The 21907-nt window shown below is 46.8% G+C and overlaps 3 protein-coding genes across 3 annotated transcripts in view; 2 read left to right on the top strand and 1 right to left on the bottom strand.

Moving 5' to 3' along the window:
• Positions 1 to 18134, top strand: part of GTF3C1 (general transcription factor IIIC subunit 1) — a 41259-nt gene extending 23125 nt beyond the window's left edge. Inside the window, exons 23-37 of the mRNA XM_066561111.1 lie at positions 606 to 791; positions 1264 to 1421; positions 2318 to 2460; positions 2646 to 2727; positions 3867 to 3979; positions 4885 to 4947; positions 5450 to 5543; positions 6431 to 6603; positions 8510 to 8794; positions 10729 to 10982; positions 12335 to 12621; positions 13138 to 13783; positions 15271 to 15310; positions 16008 to 16200; positions 17765 to 18134. Coding sequence (XP_066417208.1) covers positions 606 to 791; positions 1264 to 1421; positions 2318 to 2460; positions 2646 to 2727; positions 3867 to 3979; positions 4885 to 4947; positions 5450 to 5543; positions 6431 to 6603; positions 8510 to 8794; positions 10729 to 10982; positions 12335 to 12621; positions 13138 to 13783; positions 15271 to 15310; positions 16008 to 16200; positions 17765 to 17986 — 2939 coding nt within the window. The 3' untranslated portion in view covers positions 17987 to 18134. The remainder of the gene's footprint in view (positions 1 to 605; positions 792 to 1263; positions 1422 to 2317; positions 2461 to 2645; positions 2728 to 3866; positions 3980 to 4884; positions 4948 to 5449; positions 5544 to 6430; positions 6604 to 8509; positions 8795 to 10728; positions 10983 to 12334; positions 12622 to 13137; positions 13784 to 15270; positions 15311 to 16007; positions 16201 to 17764) is intronic.
• A 390-nt stretch (positions 18135 to 18524) lies between these two features.
• POLR3K (RNA polymerase III subunit K) lies at positions 18525 to 19263 on the bottom strand. Its single transcript, XM_066561116.1, has 3 exons — positions 18993 to 19263; positions 18780 to 18867; positions 18525 to 18709 (listed from the first exon to the last, which is right to left on the bottom strand). The coding sequence occupies exons 1-3, from the start codon at positions 19101 to 19103 to the stop codon at positions 18582 to 18584; spliced, it is 327 nt and encodes a 108-aa protein (XP_066417213.1). The 5' UTR covers positions 19104 to 19263; the 3' UTR covers positions 18525 to 18581.
• On the top strand, positions 19034 to 21876 carry SNRNP25 (small nuclear ribonucleoprotein U11/U12 subunit 25). Its single transcript, XM_066561114.1, has 6 exons — positions 19034 to 19264; positions 19339 to 19429; positions 19514 to 19619; positions 19704 to 19778; positions 20793 to 20855; positions 21680 to 21876. Exons 1-5 carry the CDS (start codon positions 19139 to 19141, stop codon positions 20845 to 20847), a joined length of 453 nt encoding a protein of 150 aa, XP_066417211.1. The 5' UTR covers positions 19034 to 19138; the 3' UTR covers positions 20848 to 20855; positions 21680 to 21876.
• Positions 21877 to 21907: the final 31 nt, after the last annotated feature.

Here is a 21907-nt window from a genome sequence, read left to right as displayed (position 1 = left end):
TCAAACCCAGCATGAAGGGTGTGGGTTGTTCTTGTCTCCTTCCAGTAATCTGGGATGCTCCTGGGGCAGTAAAACAGATAAATGATTTCATTCCCTATTACTGGCTATATGGAACAATAATTTTTTATCTAGTATTGATATCATGGGCCGGTCCTGTCTCCTTAGAATGATCTAGAGTACTTCTGGGGCTGTAAAATAGGTGTGTAAATAAATTCTTACAAAACAATCATTTCTATCCTTTGTAATTTCTGATGTGCAGTTTGCAGAAAGTCCAGAGGGACCATTGTTTTGTATCACTGTTATCCAGCCTAATGTTTGAGCTAAGGAGGAGAAAATGCTTCAGGTTGAATGTAAAACCTCAGCTTGGTTCCCTTGTGTTTGTGCACTGTAAACTAGGCTTAATTACTTGATGATTCCTCATTAATGTAGGAATTTATTCTGTGAGCTGCTGAGAAGGGGCATGAAATGATAGGACTAACGAAGAGCAGTTCTGAGAGAGCATCTGCCTTTTTATTTACTGAAATTTGTCATTTGGTCTCTATACCTTAACATTGTAGAATGTCATTGCTATAAAGCTCCACTGCTGTAAATATGTGTCATTTTAGGTAACAAAATTAATATTTTGGGAGAAGCAAAGGTAGGAGCAGAGTCACTTTTCCAGAAAGAGGAATGCATTGAAATAACTAAAGAACCAACCCAGGATCGAACAAAACGAGTAAGAGGTGGAAAAAGCCAAAAGAGGAAGAGGCTTAGGAAAGATGTTGGAAAGAAGACAAAGAAGAAAAAGAAAGGTAAGAAACAGGAAAAAGAGCATTCTTTACTATGCCTAGGCCTGCAGGAAGCTGCTTTGGCAAGGAGGGTGTGGGACAGGGCAGCTTTGTGGCCATGTCTATGGGCTGCCTTAGTCAATGGGGAGAAGCAGCAGCACTTTGTGCCCATGAGCTGTGTGTGAGCCATGGCTGCCCAGGCTGGAGGAATCCTCACGGAGTCTGTGCCAGAGCAGCTCCCTACAATCCATTATCAGCTCTTGATAGCTGGCTTAAAGATTCTTCTTGGAATGATGCTCTAGGTTGTCAGTTTGCCAATTAAAGTGTTTGTTCTCTCATGCCTGGGAGAGCTGTTGCCGCATTTCACTTCTAGACTGCAACTTCCTTCCCTGCTTGCCTCTCATTCTTACAAACTTGAACTGAGCTAGAAGTTTGAGTTAATCAGAATATGAGGTGCTGAGATAAATGTCTGTTTTTGTTTCCCTGGATTTGCCAGAAGAGGATTCTGCAGACAAAAGCAAACGGCTGCGCTACCACGACAAGGCCGACCAGAGCGCGCTGCTGAGGATGACGCGGCTGCGCGTGACCTGGACCGTGCAGGAGGACAGCCTGCTCATGCTCTGCAGGATTGCCAGCCACGTGCTCAATGCCAAGGTGGGAGCACTGCTGGAAGGCTGTGTTGTGTGACCTTGTCTAACCATTCAGTATCCATCCACAAATAGCTTCAAAAATGCAGAGATTTGACAAATCAAATTAAGCGATGGATCATGGTTGTTTGAAGGATGGAATTTTGCACCTTAACTAAAAGATCTTTACAAAATAGGTTTATATTCATTGATTATTATTATCATCACAATGTTAGTGACAGTTCCTGCCATCAAAGAAGTTTTTTCTATCCAAGAGAGAGGGGGAAATGTGGGAAATGGGTTTGTAGAGAGATGTCAGGACCTGACAGAAGGCCCACACAGTGTGCATCTGTATGCAAACTTTGAGATAAGAAATGCTGACTTAGAAATGCCATGGAATAGGACAGATACTGTTGAGAGAGAAATGGAACTAGAAACAAGTTTCAAAGGATGGCCTTCAAATAAGACTAGATACTTTGGAGAAATAGAACTATGAAAGATGCATTGTGGTAGGACCCACAAGGGGTTGGTTTAGATTATTGGCTTTAAGGCATTTGCACTGTGGTGTAGCTAAAGCTGATAGGCCAAGAAACACTTATAATGTATTGTAATTTATAATGTATTGTAATTTATAATGTATTGTAATTTATAATGTATTGTAATTAGGAAATGGTTGGCTTCTGATTGTGATGGCGTGAGTTATAACATCTGTATTGTCTCACCCTTCCCATGAGACTGAAAATGGAATGAAAGTCTTTAAAACACCTCTCAGTTGCCCCATCTCTGGGTCAGAAAAGGGCATTGTCTGACAAGCACAGAACTGCTGGCTGTTGCACACACATTTCACCAGCCATGGCTTCATCCTGCTCTCACCATGAGTGCACACAGCAAGGTTTGACTGCAGACACCCTGTTCCTCCTGCAGGTGAAAGGGCCCTTTGTGCCCTGGCAGGTGGTGAGGGACCTGATGCACTCCAGCTTCGAGGAGTCCCTGGACAAAACCTCCCATTCCGTGGGACGCAGAGCCCGCTACATTGTCAGAAACCCACAGACCTACCTCAATTACAAGTAAGAAGTTTTCTGTGTTCTAGATACAGGCTAAATTCTCCTGGAGGGACATGATCCTCCCACATATTTCTTTTGTTTCATGTCGCTTAAAAATTTCATCTTGTTTGCACCCTGCTGCTGTCAGGTCTGTTTGGAACTGGGAAAATTTCAGCTCTGAGCAACACCTTCTATTGTATCTCTTGCAGAGTTTGCCTTGCTGAGGTTTACCAAGATAAAGCCCTCATTGATGATTTCATGAATAGAGAAAATAATTATGAAGATCCACAGGTAGGAGGGAAGTATTCCAAAAGTTCATAGAGTACTTTATGCTGTTTGGATTACTGAATACTTGCACTGATTTCATGTCTTTTCTCTCCCTTGAACCTTTAGCTATTTTTAAAATAGCATCATTGTAAAAATGCAGCATCATTGCTGGTTTGGGATAAAGTGGAGACAGGGCAGCTTTCCAAAGGCACATAAACACCCCTTGTGCAACAATCATTGTGGTTTTCAATGTGCTTGTTTATAAACATCCATGACTAAACATCTCCATCTCCTGATTCCTTTTTTTATCCTTTCAGCCACATTGTTACCTGAGCTAGTAAGCATTTTTGTTCTGTAATTTCTAATTTTTATTCTGGTTGTGTGTTGAACTGTCACCTTAGTTTCTGTGAATGAGTGCAAGAACTCAAGCAAATTTTATCAGACCTGATTTGAGCAGCTAAAAGATTTTATTTCTTTTTTTCCATTTAAATTAACCATAATTCCAAATTGAAAAGTTGTTTACACTTCCAGTGCAAGCAATTCCATTTTGATTTTCAGAATTTTCTCAGAACTGGGACAGTGTCATAGCAAGATCATTTTTATTTAGGAATGACAGTTCATACCATTGTCAGAAAAGCCCATCAGTTCTGTTGTTAGACTCATGTTGCTTAAAGGAAGAGCAGTTGTTCATTAATGAGACATCACTAAAATAAATATGTGTCCCCATCCCCAAAGTCTGTCTTTGGAAGCAAATAGAAACTTGTTTCCAGAGATGATTCCTCTCATGTAACAGGTGTTCTCCAAGCTATAATTGTGCAAACACTTCATGGAGAACATGGAAAAGCCTGCAGGGCTTGAGCAGAAGCTTAAACGTAGCTCTAGCAAGAGATCTTGCTGTTAATTCAGGCAATTGTCTTAGAACATATGTTCATGGTGCTTGGCTGTAGCTGTGAGCTGATTACAGATGGAACCTGCAACTGTTCACTGAATCAGCAAACACAAACTGCAGCAGCTTTTCCCTGCCTTGCCTTGGCTGTTGGACTGCTTCTGACTTCAGAATTCAGCTATTGCTACAAGAATTTTCATGCACACTTTAAAAGTAGAGGAGTTTTTCCACTCTAAGAAATTGATGTTGATGACATTTCTGTCTCCTCTTTCCAAAGGTTTGTGCAAATGAGTTTAAAGAGTTTGTGGGGAGACTGAAAGAGAAATTCAGTTCAACCCTGGGGAACCCCAAACTGGAGATTCCTGACACTCTGGAGGAACTCTTTGCCAGGTATTTAAATCCTGGTGCTTTTGGCTCTGCACATGGGGTGAGGCAGGGGACAGCAATTCAGAGCAGGTCTCCTCCTCTCTGGGCATGATTTACACCCTGTACCCTTAGCAAGAAAAGAAGTTTTGCTAAATACAATCAGCAGTGTTTCTTTCATATCCACACTTCCTAAATACATATAAGTAATTTTCAGTCATTTGCACAATTTTGCTGATTTCAAACCATTCTTATAATAATAAGACTTTTAAACCAGAAATTCACTACAGCAGATTTTCCTCAATTGTCAAGTCCTCAACCTTAGTGTTAGAGATGTTGCTATTCAAGTGTAACTTTCATTGCAGTAGCAATCTAGCATTTTTCAGATTAACTGGCCCCATTTTCTATCACAATTTGTAGCTGGTTGCTCAGCTGAATCATTTCAGTGCTGCTAAAAGTATTGATAAGGAAGAGCACTCAGCCTTGTGCAGCATTCTCCAGCTCCAGGTCATTAAGCTTTTTCATGATGATGAACACTTGAAAAGCAGTGTGGAAAAATTGTGTGTCAGACCATTTTATGATAACAAATTTAGCACTTAGGAATTTTTCTTATTTTGGGGAAGAGCTGTGCATTACAGCTAAAGTGCTGCTGGCCATAACTGGAAGTCCAAAACCTCAATAAAATGACAAATCCTTTCAGTGCTAGAACTGTGTCCTGTCCATTTTTTTATCTCCTTGTCTACAGATATTTGAGTGGAGATGGATCTGGACAGTTCTTTCCCTGTCTGACCTTGTGCTGAGGGCTGCTGGAGCACACAGTCCCCTGGGCTGGCCCAGCACTTGCCTCAGTAGCAGTTGTGCTCATCAGCCTCTGGGCTTCATGGCTGATGCAAAATCTGGTTCCAGTGTTCTCTTTCCCTTCCCTTCACTAGATTTCGAGTGCTGGCAATTGGAGAAGACACAAATCAAGGCACAAAAGAGGATAATCTGAGCAGGTGAGAGCAGTAGCACCATTTTCCTCATTAGGATCAGCCCCTCCCTTCTGTGGAAGTCATATAAAGAGTGTCCTAATTCAGTGTTTCCATCTATTTGTTACAGTGTATAAATTTATTAACAAAAAAATGCTTTGGCAAGACTGTAGAGATCTCTGACATAGATTTGGCAGATAAAATTATAACAAAGATCTCAAAATTATTTTATCACTGGGACAACTGTACATTTTCTATGTGGGTGTTGTATCTCAACAGGAGGAGATGTTATCAGGGAGAACTTTGTGTCACATTATCTGGACTAATCAAAAAATTGGGGGTGGAAGGTGAGGGAAAATGTAACAGATTCCTTTACATGAATGATCCTCAGCTGTAGATCTTGTGCCTCTGTGCTTCTATTTCAGAAGCAGGTGATGGAGATTGTAGATTTTTGTGCTGGTTTAATGGGTACCTCATCTTCAAAAATCACCAGGAATAAATATTTTTCTCTTTTTTTTTTTTCTTTCAGTATTTATGATATTCATTTTCTGGTGCTGCAGAATCTGATTCAGAGTACACTGGCACTCTCAGATCACCAGATGGAATCTTGCCAGTCATTTCAGGTACAGTGTCTGGTAGCTGCTCATGGAATCATGGAATTGTTTAGGTTGGAAAAGAGCTGTAAGATCATCAAGTCCAGCCATCAGCCCCGCACTGCCAAGGCCACTAAACCATGGCCCCAAGTGCCACATCCACATGTGGTCATACAGTCCTACAGTTTCTCCTCCCTCCCTTTGCACATTCCTTTCTCAAATAGGAAAAAAGAAACCCAGAAACTTGAATTTGTATCCATTCTGTGGGGAGTATTCTGCTTTTAGGAAATTACATATTGTAGGAAGATTTTCAGTTTGTTGTTTTCTCTCTGAGGATGAGATTGCAAGATGTGAGATTGAAGCAATCCCCTAAAACCACATGAAATAAGGTCCACATCACTTCCAGTGGGTCAATCTGTACCATGCTTTAGTGTGAGCATCTGGAGTGTTCTGGAGAAAATATCACAAAAGCAATCCTAATACCCAGCTGGCACTGGTGTTGGGGACCTCTCCTTCAGTATTGGGAACTACAGGAAGAGATTATCAATCAGTCAAGTGTTTAAGTAAGGTTAAGATTCAAAGGGAGTTTAACAGCTCATAAGCAAGAGTGGAACCAAGCTCTCAGAACCAAGTGTCCTGCTGAAATGAGGGGAAGAATTTACCAAAAGGTGTGGCAGAGGAGCATTTTGCACATCTATAATTCCAGTGGGAGCCCAATCCCATTTTGAGTATCAAGTGTTCTGTAGTATTTGGTTAATTTAACTGGCATGTACCATGGCAGGCCTGGAAGGCCATAGCAGGAACGGAGCAGTAAAGTGAATTTTGATGGATGATTTTCATCCTGGCTCATGTCCTCCCAGCCCCTGGGTGTGTGTGGCTGGAGCAGGGGGCACAGAGCTGTCCCTGGTGTGTTGCAGACATTCAGGCTGTACCAGGAGTACAGGGATGACATCCTGGTGAAGGCTTTCCTGGAGTGCCAGAGGAGGAGCCTGGTCAACCGCCGCAGGGTCAACCACACGCTGGGGCCCAAGAAGAGCCGCGCGCTGCCCTTCGTGCCCATGTCCTACCAGCTGTCCCAGAGCTACTACAGGTGGGTGTCATCCTCCTGCAGGGGTTCCATGCTGCTGTCTCCTTATCACAAAAGTTCCAGACCTTCTTGGTGTTTCTCGTGGGCAGCTCCTCACAGCACTGACTCTTTCCTCTTCACACAGCAGCCACTGACTCCAGTTCCCTTCTCATCCACCCACCCCACTCTTTTATAGCATCTTCTTCTCATTGCTTACAGCTGTGGCCTGTTAAAGTCAAGCCTGCCCCTAATCTTTGATAATTGGCCCAGCTGCAGCTCCTTAGGGTTAAGATTACTTTCTACACTATCTTTATTTTCTTATATTCTATCCCCCTACACTGCTGGGCTTGGAGCAAAGGAAAAGATCTAGCCAAGCATGGCATGGAGGTGACTGTTGGGAAGAATGAAAGTCTGATAAGTTTCACAGATACGTATGCTCAGCAGAAAGATCTTTGAATGTAGAATCTGAAGAAGTATTGTGGTGGTGTTCACAGGGTCCCAGGACAAGGGAAGAGATGAGAATCTTGACTCCATGTTTCAGAAGGCTGATTTATTATTTTCTGATATATATTATAAGAAAATGATAAACTAAAACTATACTAAAAGAATAGAAGAAGGGATTTCATCAGAAGGCTAGCTAGGAAAAGAATGGAATGATAATAAAATCTTGTGACTGGCCAGAGTCCCAGCACAGCTGGACCTGAGATTGGTCATCAGGTAGAAACAACTCACATGGACCAATCCCAGATGCACCTGTTGCATTCCACAGCAGCAGATAATTATTGTTTTTCTTTTCCTCTGAGGCTTCTCAGCTTCTCAGGAGAAAAAATCCTGTCAAAAGGATTTTTCATAAAATATGTCCATGACAGGAGTAGAAATGAAAGCAAGTTTTGATATGGAAAAAAAGAATTGCTGAGCCAGTTTTACTGGATAACCAAGGAGGTAAAGGGTGTGTTAGTTAGAAGGGGTTTTTATGGCTTAGAGCAAAGGATAAACCCACCCCAAACAAGAAGATGTTTTTACCAAGCAGAAAGGGAGCACAGGCAAACAAGGCAGCAAATGCTGCAAGTAGAATTTTCCACTGCAAGAAAACTGAAAAACAACTTCTAGCTTAAACTGTAATGTACTAACTTTTAGTGATTGGAGAATAGTAACATGAGTATGGTAATTATAGTAGTTATGATAGGCTATAGATAAAAGTAAGGTATAGATTGGTTCTACTGTATGAAGATGCTCAGCAAAGAAAAGTCTATAATGCAGTGTAACCAAAAGAAAAGTAAACAATGCATTGTAACCTAAACCAAAGGGTCTCCAGGCCTACCTGCAGCTGGGGCTGACAGCTGTGGGCACAGCTCTGTCACCCATGACCCTGGACTGCTGTAACCTCTTGGATACAATAAACTGCATTTTGGATACAATAAACTGCATTTTGGAGAGCTGCCTGGACTCCCACATCTCTCATTTAAGATCTTACAGGTGACAGCACAGGAGAAGTGTCCAGAGCAAGGAACCTTCAGCTGAGGGTGCAGAGGAAGGTGAAGATGAAGCTGACATCACATCAGTCAGTCCTTACATGGGGAGGGCAGTGAAGGAATAGAGCCAAGGGTGCTGGGCAGGACCTCAGAGACACATGGAGAGGGGGGGGATGCAGCAGCACAGTTGTAGACGTGTGGGAAGATTTCTTCAGCATTCCTGTGAAGCAGAAGATTATAGCTTTGCTCTTTATTTGCTGTATGCTACCTGACCTTTACACAGTGCATAAACACCTAATGTGCTGGAAATAATAAAAGGACTGTAAGAGCAGGTGTGGAGTGTGCTTGGTCACCAGTTCTAGAATGAAACTTCAACTGTTTGGTTCCTTTGTGCCACCATAATTGTAAAACTCAGAGCAGATTTTGAGGGATTTGTGCTTCTTTGTGGTTTTGTGCAGAGTTTTTACGTGGCGCTTCCCCAGTACCATTTGTACAGAGTCCTTCCAGTTCCTGGAGAAGCTCAAGGATGCTGAAAAATCAGACCAGCCACACAATTTTTCATTTAAAGATGAAGAAAATGAATCATCAGAAGGCATGGTGGCATTTCCCATGGATGGCCCTGGTGGCCAGTGTGTGGCCATGCTCTCCCTGTTCTCCCTGGGACTGGTGGCTGTGAATGTGAGAATCCCAGAGCAGATCATTGTGGTGGACAGCTCCATGGTGGAAAATGAAGTGATCAAAAGGTAAGTGATGTTATTTCTATTAGAGAATACGGTTTGGGAATAACTTGGATGAAACTGGACAGGAATTAGCATTTTCTGAACTGCACTATGGCATTTTTACTGTGCTATTGTTTTGATTTTTATTTCTGAGGAGGTGCTCTGAAGACTTAATGGCACTTAAGTCAGTGCCTGTCATTATAGCCCTGGGCTGCATTTGCCTTCACATGTGACATTTCAATTGCTTGACACTTCAGTGCCATCAGAGCTGACATGGAAAAGAGAGCACTGGGTGCTACAGGAGCATTTCATCAGCATTGTGCCTTGGCATGTGACAGATGAGAGGGCTGGTAACGAGGTTTCAGCTTTATCAGTGGAACCTCTCACCACAGCAGTGCTTCTCTGCACTGTCTCCTCTTGGATCTCATTTTCCTGCAGGCCTGCAGTAATAGCATGAACTGAAACTGTCCCCAGGCAGTGGGAGCCTGTGAGCCCTTTTCCTAAAAGCCATTATTTCCTTTCTTAAAAGTGCAACTCAAATCTCGTAGTAATTTGACCTACTGCTTCCTATTGTGAGTACACATGGAAAATACTTTGTTCTCTTTCTCTTTAGGGCAGCTTAATACCTACTTGAGGATTGTTATTGTGGTCCCTCTCCCATAACATGCTGTTCTTTAAAATGAGCAGCTTCAGTTCCTTCACTTGATTCATGTTGACCAGTTCTCTGTCTTTCTCATTATTTTCTTCTGCACTGAATTATGATGTCAAGAAACAAAAGCCATGCTCCTGCTGGCAGCTCTGTGCCAATTCCCTCCTGTCATACAGGTGAAACACCTGCTAATGCATCCCAAGATTCTGAAGGGCCATGGCCTTGCCAACAAAAAGCAGCCAAACCCCCCCTGTGCAGTGATCCATGCACTGTGACTCACCTAAGAAGCTTCTTTTCCTTCATCTGTTGAATTGTTCCCTCTCAGTGGAGGGACAGATGCACATGCAGAGCGCTGTAATACAAATAACATGTGTTTGTCATAGGGAATTGCTCCCTGCTCTTTTCCAGGCTGGCTCTCCGGTGTGCTGGAGATGTTCTGAATGCAAATCCCAGCTTCTCATATACTTCCAGTGTCCTTAGCTGGGTGATCCTGTGCAAGCTGAATGAGCTGTTTTATCAGCCAGGTCATTAACAAAGATGCACTGAGCCCTGGCCTGGTCCCATTGCTGAGTTAGGGGCATCTTGAGTAGTGCACTCACCGTTTTTTTCTTAAGTGATGTGTTCCCTTTCAATTTTAAATATATTTTAAAAGAAGGTACTTAAAGTCTAATTCATGTTAGAAAAGGTTGGAAGGAACCTTTCATTGTTCCTGGCATAATCTGTTTGAAACAGAGGCAACTTCAGAGTTAGATCAGGTTGTTCAGAGCCTTCACTTTTATCCATAGTGGTTCTTGTCATGTCCTAGAATAAAAAGTATTGGTTTGACTAAGTTTTTCTCTGGGAAATCCACCCTGGCTGCTACTGCTATTCTTTTCTTTACTTGGAGGATGTCTGCAGCTTGGTTTGGGGTGGTTTTTTAATTACTATTTTTTAAGGTAACTGAAATCTGTAACTCTCTCCTCCTTTTCACCCTGAAAAATAAACAGTCTGCCCCATCCTGCAGCACCCTTTGTGCTCTCACTGTCTAACAGATGTTCCCTCAAGATGAAGCATCTGCTGAATCAAAGAGCTTCAGCACTGAAAGCTGAGATATTTTGGGTTCATTTCAACACATTTTGAAAAAAAGGAGAGAGTTTCCTTTCCCAGGGACCTTTAGTGTATTTCCTTTGTGTAGTTCTTGTTCTCAGTGCTCTGCATCAGCCTGGTGTGGGCACAGAGCGCCGTGTCCTTGCTCTGCTCAGCATCACCAATCACTTCCTTCTCTGGGGAAAAACCCAACAAACAAATCCAACCTCTGTGTTTGCTGCAGCTTGGGAAAAGAAGGCCTGGAGGACGAGGATGATGAGGATGATGACTTGGATGAGAGCTCTGGGGGCAAACGCAGGATCGAGGTGAAGCCTCGCCAGGCCTCCCACACCAATTATTTACTGATGAGAGGCTACTACTGCCCTGGCATCGTCAGCACGCGCAACCTGAGCCCCAGCGACAGCATCGTGGTCAACTCCTGCCAGGTGAAGGTCAGGCTCAGATGCACCCCCATCCCAGGAAGGCTCAGCTCTCCAGGTTAGTTCTGCTTGGCCTAAAGTGCACACAAGTGGCTTGGAGCAGGAGAGATGGTGAGCTCACCTGCTGAGGAATTGATTTAAACAAAGCCCCTGGCAGGAACATTCTGTTTGCATTACACATCAAGTCTGTAAGGCTTTCTCTCCTGACTTAAAACAGATGGCTGACTTAGGCTTTTGTTGGTAACAAGGCCTTGCCTCTATTTGATGTTGTGTTAAAGTGTTAGTGCAATCTTTCCTCTGCTCTGTTAACCCTCTCCAGGAGGTTTTTCAGTCCCTTCAACAACTTTAATACCATATGATGTAACAGCCAGGCTTTCTCTTCTGTAAAAAGAAAATCTTTCAGAGCTCCTTGAATGGAAATTCTCATTTAACTTGTCTCATGCAAGTGCCTGAAGTAGTGGTGTCCAGTGTCTGGCCTCTTACACCAGTTATTTAAACATTTTTATAATATTTAGAGCTTGACTGTCTGCAGTTCATCATCACTGCCCCTTCTAGAAGAGCATCTTGTTTTCAGCTGTAATGCAAATGTATCCAGAGCCTTGAGCTCTGCAGCTGAAGTCATCTAGTGCTGCCCCTGCCCATTTCCATGGCTGTTGTGACAGGTAAAACAGAAATTCTTTCTCCTGTCTCTGCTGCCCCTCGTGCCCTCCAGCTGTGCTGAGCTGACTGCTCATTACAGCTGAGCCCATTTTTCCTGGCTCCGAAAGTTCCAGAGGCAAATGTGGAGCAGCCTGCAGGTAAAAGGGAAGGGAGCAGGAAGAGCAGTGCCAGAGCTGCCCCCTCATCAGCCAGGACTGGGATAGGGGTTCCATGGCTTCAGCTGTGGATAGCCTGTACAGGGGGGTCACTCTGGGGCAGTGCTGGCCCTGTCACTGAACACAGAGATGTTTTGTTGAACTAATTGTCTGAAGCATTGTCAAGTGGTAGTTCAGTCCAGATCTGGCCAACAGCCTTCTGCTGTGGATTTTTGATTAAAAGTGTCCTCTACAGCATCTCCTTGCCCTAGAATTTTTACTTGACCTTCTTCAAGAAAAAAGGAGAGAATTCCCTCATTAACTCAGAGCTGAGCTGACCCAGTGTTAGAGAGAACACCACTAGGTGCTCACTGCCTTCCAGACATAATTCTTTTTGCTGGGCGAGCCCTTGTAAACCAGTTTGCTCCTCTTTACAGGTCTTTTCAGACAGGTATGCAAGGCAGAATGAAAAAGGGAACTGCAGCAATGAAGAGGGAAAGCTGAGCTCTGTTTTTAATTGGTTTAGAGCACCTCTAATCTGTTTGTCTTCCTGTAGCATGTTGCACAGTAACTGCTGCTTCACAGCTTAAACTCCCGTGGTTTATTTGCTTTGCAGTTCCTTCCCTGCTGGATCACATGGCTGTGGGCATCTCCTGCCTCCCTGAAATTTTCACCAGGCTGATAAAAATCCAGGAAGAGAACTATGATGTGGATAAGTTTCTCCACGAGTGTACGGAGCGCTATGGGTACAGCCCCGGGGATGTGGAGGCTGCTCTGGAGATCAGGAAGGCCATAGAGGCCACTTCCCACTTTGGGATTTGCAAAGCTGAGCTGAGCAAACGTTTCTGCAGCTATGAACAGGTGGAAGCTGAACGCAGCAGGAGCTTGGAGCAGTACATCCAGGTGGGTTTACAGCCAGCTGCTTTCCATACATTAATGTTTGCATGCTTAGTATTCCCCTTGAACAAGGATGAGCTTCCAGGCTGTTGGAAGCAGCTATAAATTGAACAGAGTTATTTGTGGTAGGCAGGAGAAACACACCACACCTGACAGCAATCTTGCCTCAAAGTTAGGAAGGCCAAAAATCAAAGCAGCTCTTAATCAAAGATAGAAATAACTCTTTCAGAAACCTAGAGGTGCTAACATCAACCTTTGGAAGCAAAGTACTTGTTCCCAGTTATATTTTTAACTTTAAGCTGAAGACAAACATCTCATGCTGTAATTTCAGGAAGCTTTAGGGATAAAACATCTTTTCAACTTCAGTGCAGCTGGAGGCAAAATTGAATATTCTACTAAACTTTGCTCCTCCCTTGCTGCCAGTTAAATCATGGCAATTGCATGACACTGGGTTAAAGTGACATTTTTCAGTGAAAGCTCCTGAGATAATTTGTTGTGGGGTTTTTTGTTTGGTTTTTACAGGACCTCATTGAAATGCAGCAGGTTTTAGAGGTAGGAGGCCACACTGTCAGGCTGGTGGCAGTAGTGTTTGCCAAGCCCTGGCTGCTGCGCTCCGTGTGCCTGCAGAACAAAGCAGAGGATGCTGAGCAGCCAGGGGCAGAGCCTGCTCTCCCAGATGTGCCACAGCTGCCCTCGGAGCCAGGGGAGGGACAGCAGTGCCTGGGAGAGGAGCAGCAGCTGGGGAAAGACACACAGTGTGCCAGTGATGATGAGCCCCCGAGGAAGAGATGTAAGACTGATGTCCTTCAGGGTGACAGTCACCTCTGCCAGGGTGCACTGCCTGCTCTGGCACCTGCAGATGGCGGGAACTTGGATGCAGCTGTTTCTGAGCCTGCCCCAAGGAAGGAAAATGTTACTGGGGGTGAAGAAGCTCCAGGAGGAGGCTCCCTGGAGCCCCCAGCTGAACTCCCAGAGCCTGCTCCAGAGGCTGGGGATGTGGACACTTACAAGGAACAAGACAAATCTCATTCTGAGGACAAAGAACCCGAAGTAGAGAACGATGAGCTCAGCACTGAGCACAGCAAGCAGATCCCTATCCCTGAACAATCAGCCAGTGAGCAGGATGATGATCTTTCCTGCATCCAGGAGAACCCAGGAGTCTCTAAAGGTATGGAGAGCCCTCTGCATCCCTGAAATACAAACCAGCTCATCAGCACTTGATCCCAAACCAGTAGCTCCACTTTATAAGCAAATCCTAGATTCTTTATGCAGCTGTACCAGAGCATTTGTCTTCTCTCACAGATAAATTGGCATAACACTAATTCATCTGGAAGGTCTCAGAGTTTTCAAATACATCCCATAATCCTTCCTATGCCTTTTGCTGGAATGACTAGTCCAGAAGTATGCTTTCCTTAGAAACTTGTTTCCATGTCTTAAATTTTTCCAGAATAATTTGGATCCAAAGTTTCTCATCTCTGGCTTCAGTTCAAAGGTCAGGCATCTGTAAGCCTAGAAAACACAGCACTGCTGGTGTGCATTTAGCTGGAATGTCCACGGCTGAAAGTCCTAAACTCATTAAACCATTCACCAGGAAGCAGCACATGCCAGTGAGATTGAACAGCCTCATTTGTAACCCAATTGGACTTCATTTTCCTGTCCTTTTTACTGCCAGTTTTCTAATAGCTGGTAGTTCTTGCCAAGCTTTACATTTAGTAGTTTGTGAGGGATTTCATTTTGGTTTGGTTTTTATGAGCCCTAATCTCAGACTGAACCACAAGCTCACTGCTCCTGTGGTACCTTGCCAAGCCCTGCCAGAACCCAGGTCCAGAGGGTGATCCCTAACATCCCACAGCTTGGGATTGTTTAACTGGAGCCTTCCTGCAGGAAATGCACTCAGGGCTGTCTAAACAGCAGAGACCTCAGCAGTTCTTAAATTAAACTACTTCAGTAGTTTAATTTAACTTCCCTGGATTTAACATCCTTGACTTGTTTGAAGCAGAGGAGGGAAAAAACAGGAGTTCAGTTATCAAACACAGAGTCCTCACTGGCCAGTGAATGTTTACATGTGCTTAAGCCAAAGCTGTTACCTTCTGGGTGTGGTAGGAATACCTCATTAAGTAATTGTCTAATTAAAACCCATGACATAATGTAATGGGAGGTGCAGAGACAGGCTTTGCTTTGAAAGTGAGCCCTGCTGGAATCCTGAGTTTGCATTCACATCTCCAGCTCCTTGGAGCTCTGCCCTACATCCCCCTGATTTCCAGGAGCTTTAGGTTACCCAGACCCCTGGAGAGCTCCAGGCTGAGACCCTGCACAGCTCTCTGTGCACCTCAGTTCCCTCAGCCCATACAATCACCATGGTTCAGCCATAGCCTCAGACTTCCAGGAATAAAACCTGCTGGGAGTGGGGAAAGGAACCACAGAAGGTGGGGTTGAGTAAAGAGATGTGGTTGTAGGAGGTGTGGGAAGAGTGTGCTGCAGGCAGGGCAGAGGGGCAGCTCAGAGCTCCCCAAAACTGAGAGCAGCACGTGGAGTAGTTTGCTGCTGTGGTTTCCTAGCAAGCTCTTGCACCTCACAGCTTGGCCACCTTTAACTCTCCTTCCATTAGATAAGGAATTTGAGTTAATTAGAAAATATGTGTCCTTTTCTTTCCAGGAAGCTCCATGACAGATGTCTCCCAGGCAGCCAGGGACCGGTGAGTAGCAGAGATGTCTGCAGAATACCAAACACTGCCAAAAGAGTACTGGGAGCAGTGGTTTGGAAACCTCAGTTTTATGCTCTGATGAGCAGTGATGGAGAAACCCCACTCCATTGTTCCTGTTAATGTTCCTTGTGCTCCTGTGCATACTGAAAAAATGTCTCTGATAGATATTTTTACCCAAAATCCAATGAGCTCCAAATATCAAGAGGACCAAAACTGACTTTACTGCACAAATAAGCCCAGTGCCAGCTTCCAGGTGCCCAGGTACTGCAGTATGAGCAGTATATGTGAATTTCCATGCAGGGACTGTCTGGAAATTGAATGTGTGAATTTCCATGCAGGGACTGTCTTTTGGACACCACCAGTGCTAAAAATTAGGGATTTGCTTCCCATCAGAGCACTGTTGCTGCATGGTGTGGGTCTTTCATAACTTTTGGAGGATATTGGAGCTTATACCAAACAAAGCTTTCCTGCTCATTGAGACCCACAGCAGCTGCTGGGTTTGTAATGGTGCTAAAAGGGGTGAAAAACACAGATTTGGTAGAGCATCACCAGCCCTTGCTCAGAGCAGCCACAGGATTTACACTTGTGTTAAAACTGATGCAGTGAGAACCTCTGTTAGGCAGAAATTACAACGATGAGAAACCCATCCCAAAGAACTCCTGAGAGCTGTTTTCCCTGTCTGTGGCAGGGCCTGTGAGAGCGTGTCCTTCATCGGGAGACCCTGGAGGATCGTGGATGGGAAGCTGAACCAGCCGGTGTGCAAGGGGATGATGGAGGCCGTGCTCTACCACGTGATGAGCAAGCCGGGCGTGCCGCAGGCGGGGCTGCTGCAGCACTACAGCGGCGTGCTGCAGCCCGTGGCCGTGCTGGAGATCCTGCAGGTACAGCCAGCAGCAGCACTGCCGGCCCAGGGCGTGGGGAGAGCACCCCAGTGCTCCCGGGGGGTCAGGGAGCCACAGCCAGAGCGAGCTGCTGCTCGCAGGGAGGGACGGAAGCCTGGGCTACCCGTGACTTCACACTCCCAGCCTGCTTCTGAAATGGATCCACAGCGAGGTGGAGTCCAGGGAGTTGCTCAAGAGTGCATGAAACTGACTGTTGGATGCAGTGGTAATCACAGGATCATGGAATAGTTTGGGTTGAAAGGGGTGTTGGGACTGGAAAGTCTATAAGGTCCATTCCAACCCCGTAACATTTATGATCCTATGAAGAGTGCCCAGCAAAGAGGAAACCCAAGGTCTGTAAGGTCCATTCCAACCCTGTAACATTCTATGATCCTATGAAGAATCCCCAGCAAAGAGGAACCCAAGGTCTGTAAGGTCCATTCCAACCCTGTAATATTCTATGATCCTATGAAGAATCCCCAGCAAAGAGGAACCCAAGGTCTGTAAGGTCCATTCCAACCCCGTAACACTCTATGACTTTATGAAGAATGCCTAGCAAAGAGGAAACCCAAGGACAGGTGTTGATCTTTGGAGCTGCTCAGCCCCCTCAAGATCCTCTGGTTCCAGTCCCCAGTCTGGGGGATACAGATAATACATATACCACAGATAATCCAAGTATTCTTAATTTTTTTTCTTATATATCTTCTAGATGGGTAATCTGCCATGAGAATCAAACTGACATGTGTCTGTGCTAGACAATGTGTAAATCAGACCTTCTGACCTGCCTACAAAACCTTAATTGTCAAAAGATGGCAAGAAAATTTTGAGTTTTTCATAATTTTGTTTCCACATCTTGACGTTCAGTTGCCACCACTTTGAAAATGGAGCTTTGATTTCTATTTTTTTTCCTATAAATATTCAGAATCTGAAGCAGAGCAGTAATCCTGCAGGCCTTCCCAAAAGCATGACTTCCCTGCTAATTGGAAATCCATTTTCCAGGGCTTGTGCCCTGAGGTGACAGTGCCAGCTGGGAGCGTTGCCAGCCGTGCATATCCTGTTCTGGATGTTCCAGAATGGATTCCTGGGCAATGTGAATTCAAACCCACAAAATCAAGCAATTAATTACCTCTACATTTTACAGAATGGGGAACTTCAATCTAACTTCTGCACTGTTAAATTCACTAAGAATTTGGAAACCACAGACAGAGCTTGTCATACACCTATTAACCATTAACAAGGACTGGCACAGAAGTCTGGGACTGACATCTAGAGCAGCCTTAGATTTTTTGTAACCGGTCCTAAATGTTGACATCTGTTGCTGAGCACCTTCTGTGTCAGTAACCATGTATCAATCACTGTGCTTGAAACTAACTAGATAGATCCAGCTATAGCCACAGCTTGCATGCTTTTATTAAGGTGTTTATTCTTTTTACCTTTGTGTTGTAACCATGGGCTCTTCAGGGGCTCAAGTGAAGCCACTTCTGGTATAAATTGTCCAACATTTCTAAGACTGTAGCTAGAGTAGCATTCATAGCATATTAAAGTATGTGATTTTTTTTTGCAGGGTCTGGAAACTCTTGGTTGCATCAGACGATTCTACATGAAAAAGCCATCCCCAGTGTCACTTTTTTCTCAGCCAGTTGTGGATGAACAACTCCAGAATCCAAAACTGAGTGAAAGCCCAACCATCTACTACGAGCCTACAATAGACTGTACTCTCAGGCTGGGGCGAGTGTTCCCCTGCGACATGAATTGGAATAAATGGGTGCAGATTATCCCTGGATAGAAGGGGTCATAGGAAATTGGCTTAGCCTGTGGGAGGGAGTGTTCATGGAGATTAAATGTTACAATTTGCGCTCCATCATGTTTTTATTATTTATTATTTTTACTTCTGAATGTATGTAAACTAAGAATAAAGCTTGATGTGAAAACTACCTGTGATCCTACCGGAAGCACATTGTCCTTTTATCAGTAACTAGTTGCAGTGTGTAGTTTGTAGTTCTGCTTTAACTGACGGGGTTTTCACAGGTCACAGCAAAGCCCCTTTTTTAATTTTTGGTTCTGTGTAAGGCCACAGTGGTAACACTTCACCTCTGCTTTGCCTTCTGTGCTGTGCTCAGGGCTGGGGTTTCCTCACCGTGCTTCAGCTCGGTTACCTTCAGGCCTGTCTGTATTTTCAGCACGGGTGTTTCGGTGTGCAGGGCACTACCTTATCACCCCTGCCCCGTGTGCATGACGGGCCCCCGGGGGCACAGCACCCTGCTGGAGCCTGAGCCTGCTTCCCCTCCCTGCCAGGCCCAAAGCAACCACGCAGAGCCGCCTGCTTGCCCGTAGTGCCGCGTTTATTGCAAGAGCAGCAAAAATTGCGATCCCCGCTCCCCTCAGTCCCGCCAGCGGTGCCCGCACTGCGGGTTGCAGCACTTGTAGAAGGTGGTCATGGGCTCGTCGGCCGAGCGCGTCTGGATCTGCATGAAGTAGGCGCGGGGGTGCTCGCACTTGGGGCACGGCTCTGCGGGAAAGCGCCGTGAGGGGCCGGCAGGGCCCGGCGAGCCCCGCGCGGCCCCGCGGCCCGGCCCTACCTGCCGTGGAGTCCACGTTCTCCCAGGCCGCGGCGCCGCCCAGCACATCGTCCACCTCCTTCAGCCGCGGGTACTTCCTGCTCGTCACCTGCGGGCCCGGCAGCGGGGGCGGCTCAGCGGGCCCCGGGCACACGGCCCCGGGCCCCCCGCCCCGGGCACACGGCCCCGGGCCCCCCGCCCCGGGCCGGCCCCGCGGCCCCCGCGCCCCGGTACCTTCCGCGTGACGTTGCGCACGTAGGGACAGGTGGTGCAGGCGAAGCGGTGGCAGCGCGGCCCCTCCTCGGCCACCAGCACGTTCCCGCAGGCCGGACAGAAGAGCAGCATCGCCGGTTCCGCCGCGCCGCCCGCCCCTTCCGGCGATGGCGGCGGAGGAGCCGGCGGAGGAGCCGGCGGAGGAGCTGGCGCACGCCGAGGTGCTGGAGCTGTTCCAGGCGGCGCTGGCGCGGCTGGTGCAGGACCCGCTGCTCTGCGACCTCCCCCCGCAGGTGGGCCCGGGGCGCGGGGCCGGGCCGGGCCGGGGCGGCAGGGCTGCGCTCACGGCCGTGTCGCTCGCCCGCAGGTGACGGCGGAGGAGATCGGCTCGCAGGTGGCCCTGGAGTACGGGCAGGCCATGACGGTGCGGGTGTGCAAGGCGGACGGAGAGACCGTGCGTGCGTGCGGGGCCGGGCGGGCCGGGCCGGGCCGGGCGGGGGCCGGGGCGCGGCGGGCCTGACCCGGCTCTCCCCCGCCCGCAGCCGTGGTGGTGGTGCAGAACGCCTCGGTGCTGGAGCTGAAGAAGGCGCTGCGGCGGCACATCCAGCTGAGACAGGCCCGGCAGGGCGGTGTCCAGCACCTCAGCTGGTGAGCGGGGCCGGGCGGGCGGCAAGGGAGCGCATCCCAGCCCGGCCCCGCTCCCGCGGCTGCCCCTGAGTGTTTTTCCCGCAGGAAGTACATATGGAGGACGTACCACCTCACCTTCAATGGAGAGAAGCTGGCGGATGACAGGAAGAAGCTAAGGGAGTGAGTAACCGAGTCAGCGCTGGGGGGCTGAGAGGAGCCCACGCAGCATCCCCAGGGGCAGGGCTGAGCTGCGAGGTTGTGCCCTGGATCGGGGTCCTGTGCTGGACATCGGCTGGGAGGAGGGACAGCACTGCCCACAGAAGTGGGACAGGCAGACTCAGAGGCTCTCTGCAGGACGGGCTGGCCTTCGGGGGTTCCTCATCCTCAGCCAGCACCATCCTGTACTGGGTTCAGCCAGTTCAGAGCACCCCACAGAACCCTGGTCCATCCCAGCCAAACTCCTGCGGAATGGTTACAGTTACTCAGTTCCACACCAATACTGATGTAGGATAGGAAAGAGCAGGGAACAGGAACTGGACAAGTTGCCCAGGGAGGTTGTGGATGCCCCAGCCCTGGCAGTGGCCAAAGCCAGGTTAGATAAGGCTTTGAGGAACCTGGCCTAGTGAGAGGTGTCCTGTCCATGGCAGGGGTGTTGGGACTGGATGATCTGTAAGGTCCATTCCAACCCCATAACATTCTGTGATTTTATGAAGAATGCCAAGCCAAGAGGAAACCCAAGGACATGTGTTGATCTTTGAGGCTGCTCAGCCACCTCTCAGACTGTCTGGTAGCAACACTGAGAGGTGACTCCCATGTTTCCTTGCCCATTCTTGAGGTGAGGTGGGATGAAGCACTTTCCTGCAGTGCTGGGTCTGCCAGCCTATTGCAGACCAGCAAGAAAAAGTGGTCTAAGTACTAAAAATTCAGCAAGACAGCCCAAATCAAAGCCGTCCTTGGAAGAGTGAGCCTGGGTGACAGATGTTGCATTTAAGGGATTGTTAAAGGTAGATGAGCAGCTCCTTCAGTGCTGGCAGCACATCCCAGATACACAAGTGAGAATTTTAATGTGTCCTCTAGTAGAGCAGAGCATGGGATGGAAGGAGTCCCTCTGTCCCTGGGAAAGATGAAGCTGTGGGGTTTCACAGGTGGTTTTTCCTGGGAAGCTGGCATTTAACAGGCTAACTCTGTGTTCAGGTATGGCATCAGGAACCGGGACGAGGTCAGCTTCATAAAGAAGCTTCGCAAGTAACCTGTGGGGTAAGTCCTGAATGTCCACTGAGAGCTCCCTGCTCCTCATCTTCCCAGGCCATGGTGTTGAGGCTCAGAGCTGATGCTGCTGCTGTCTGCTGGCTGGCAGAATATCTCTCAATGTCTGCACGGGGCTGGTGGCTGTTTCCAGATCCTGGTAGTGTTGTTTATGCTCCTCTGGGGCAGGGAATGATAATTCAGCTACTTCAGGTAACACACACTAGGAGCAGCAGCAGGAATAGCTGACTCTATGTTTAGACTCTCAATCTGCTTCTACATTGTCTTGAGACTCATTAAGCACAGTGTTCCTTTGCTGCTGTGATTGCTTCCAGGACCTTGCTTTCTTTTAAGCTTTTTAAATGTCTGGAAATCATTGTCAGGAGCATGGCTGGGTTTCTAACTCATGCAGACATAATTCTGGTATTAACACTGCTATTTTGAGAAAGTTGTGCACACAAACACAAGATGTGGCCAAGACTTTCTGGCTTAGTAAGTTTTAAATTGTGCTTTTAGAAACGGTCACAGTGGCTGAAGAACAGAGGTAAGAGCAGCTTGTCCACAGCCTTGTGTTGTTTTGCTGCTCCAGGTAGCTGGGTTAAAAACCATTCTTTTGGACCACAGTTACATTTTATTCTTCTTTCAACACTGCCATATTTTCAAGATCCAGTGTAATAAAATGTGTGCCCTAACAACAGCCACCTGCTCCTGGGTGCCTGTGACCAGCAGTCACCTCTGGCACTGGCTGGTCCCTCCTGGACCATCATAGCAGCATGGTGAGAAAAGCCCAGCATGCAGTCATTATTGTCACTGACAAATATTTCTTCCTTAAACAGAGAGAGCAGAGAATCCAGCCCTACCAAGACCAGACTGTGGATTCAGCATCATCCTGGAGGAAAAGGCTGTCACACTTCCAAGAGGAACAAACTCCATTGACTGGACATTCTCACGTTTTTTACAGTTGCTGTTTGTGGTGTTTGCCTCTGAGCTATATGTGGATTCCAGGGATTAAAGAGATCCTCTAGTTTTCTAAGGCTTTTTCAGGCCCTTATTTCCAGCTGCAG

The sequence above is a fragment of the Molothrus aeneus genome, chromosome 16, assembly GCF_037042795.1.
Source record: "Molothrus aeneus isolate 106 chromosome 16, BPBGC_Maene_1.0, whole genome shotgun sequence".
Classification (NCBI taxonomy): domain Eukaryota; kingdom Metazoa; phylum Chordata; class Aves; order Passeriformes; family Icteridae; genus Molothrus; species Molothrus aeneus.
Note: the sequence above shows the minus strand (reverse complement) of the source record. Positions and strands in the feature narration are given on the sequence as shown.

Excerpts from the sequence above, each read along its gene's own strand:
- POLR3K (XM_066561116.1), bottom strand. The coding sequence starts at position 19,103 with ATGCTGCTCTTCTGTCCGGCCTGCGGGAACGTGCTGGTGGCCGAGGAG. Across the intron at positions 18,868-18,992 it reads TGCGCAACGTCACGCGGAAG|GTGACGAGCAGGAAGTACCC; the intron begins GTACCGGGGCGC and ends CCGGGCCCGCAG. Across the intron at positions 18,710-18,779 it reads GAACGTGGACTCCACGGCAG|AGCCGTGCCCCAAGTGCGAG; the intron begins GTAGGGCCGGGC and ends GCTTTCCCGCAG.
- SNRNP25 (XM_066561114.1), top strand. The coding sequence starts at position 19,139 with ATGGCGGCGGAGGAGCCGGCGGAGGAGCCGGCGGAGGAGCTGGCGCAC. Across the intron at positions 19,430-19,513 it reads GGCGGACGGAGAGACCGTGC|CCGTGGTGGTGGTGCAGAAC; the intron begins GTGCGTGCGGGG and ends CCCCGCCCGCAG. Across the intron at positions 19,779-20,792 it reads GACAGGAAGAAGCTAAGGGA|GTATGGCATCAGGAACCGGG; the intron begins GTGAGTAACCGA and ends CTCTGTGTTCAG.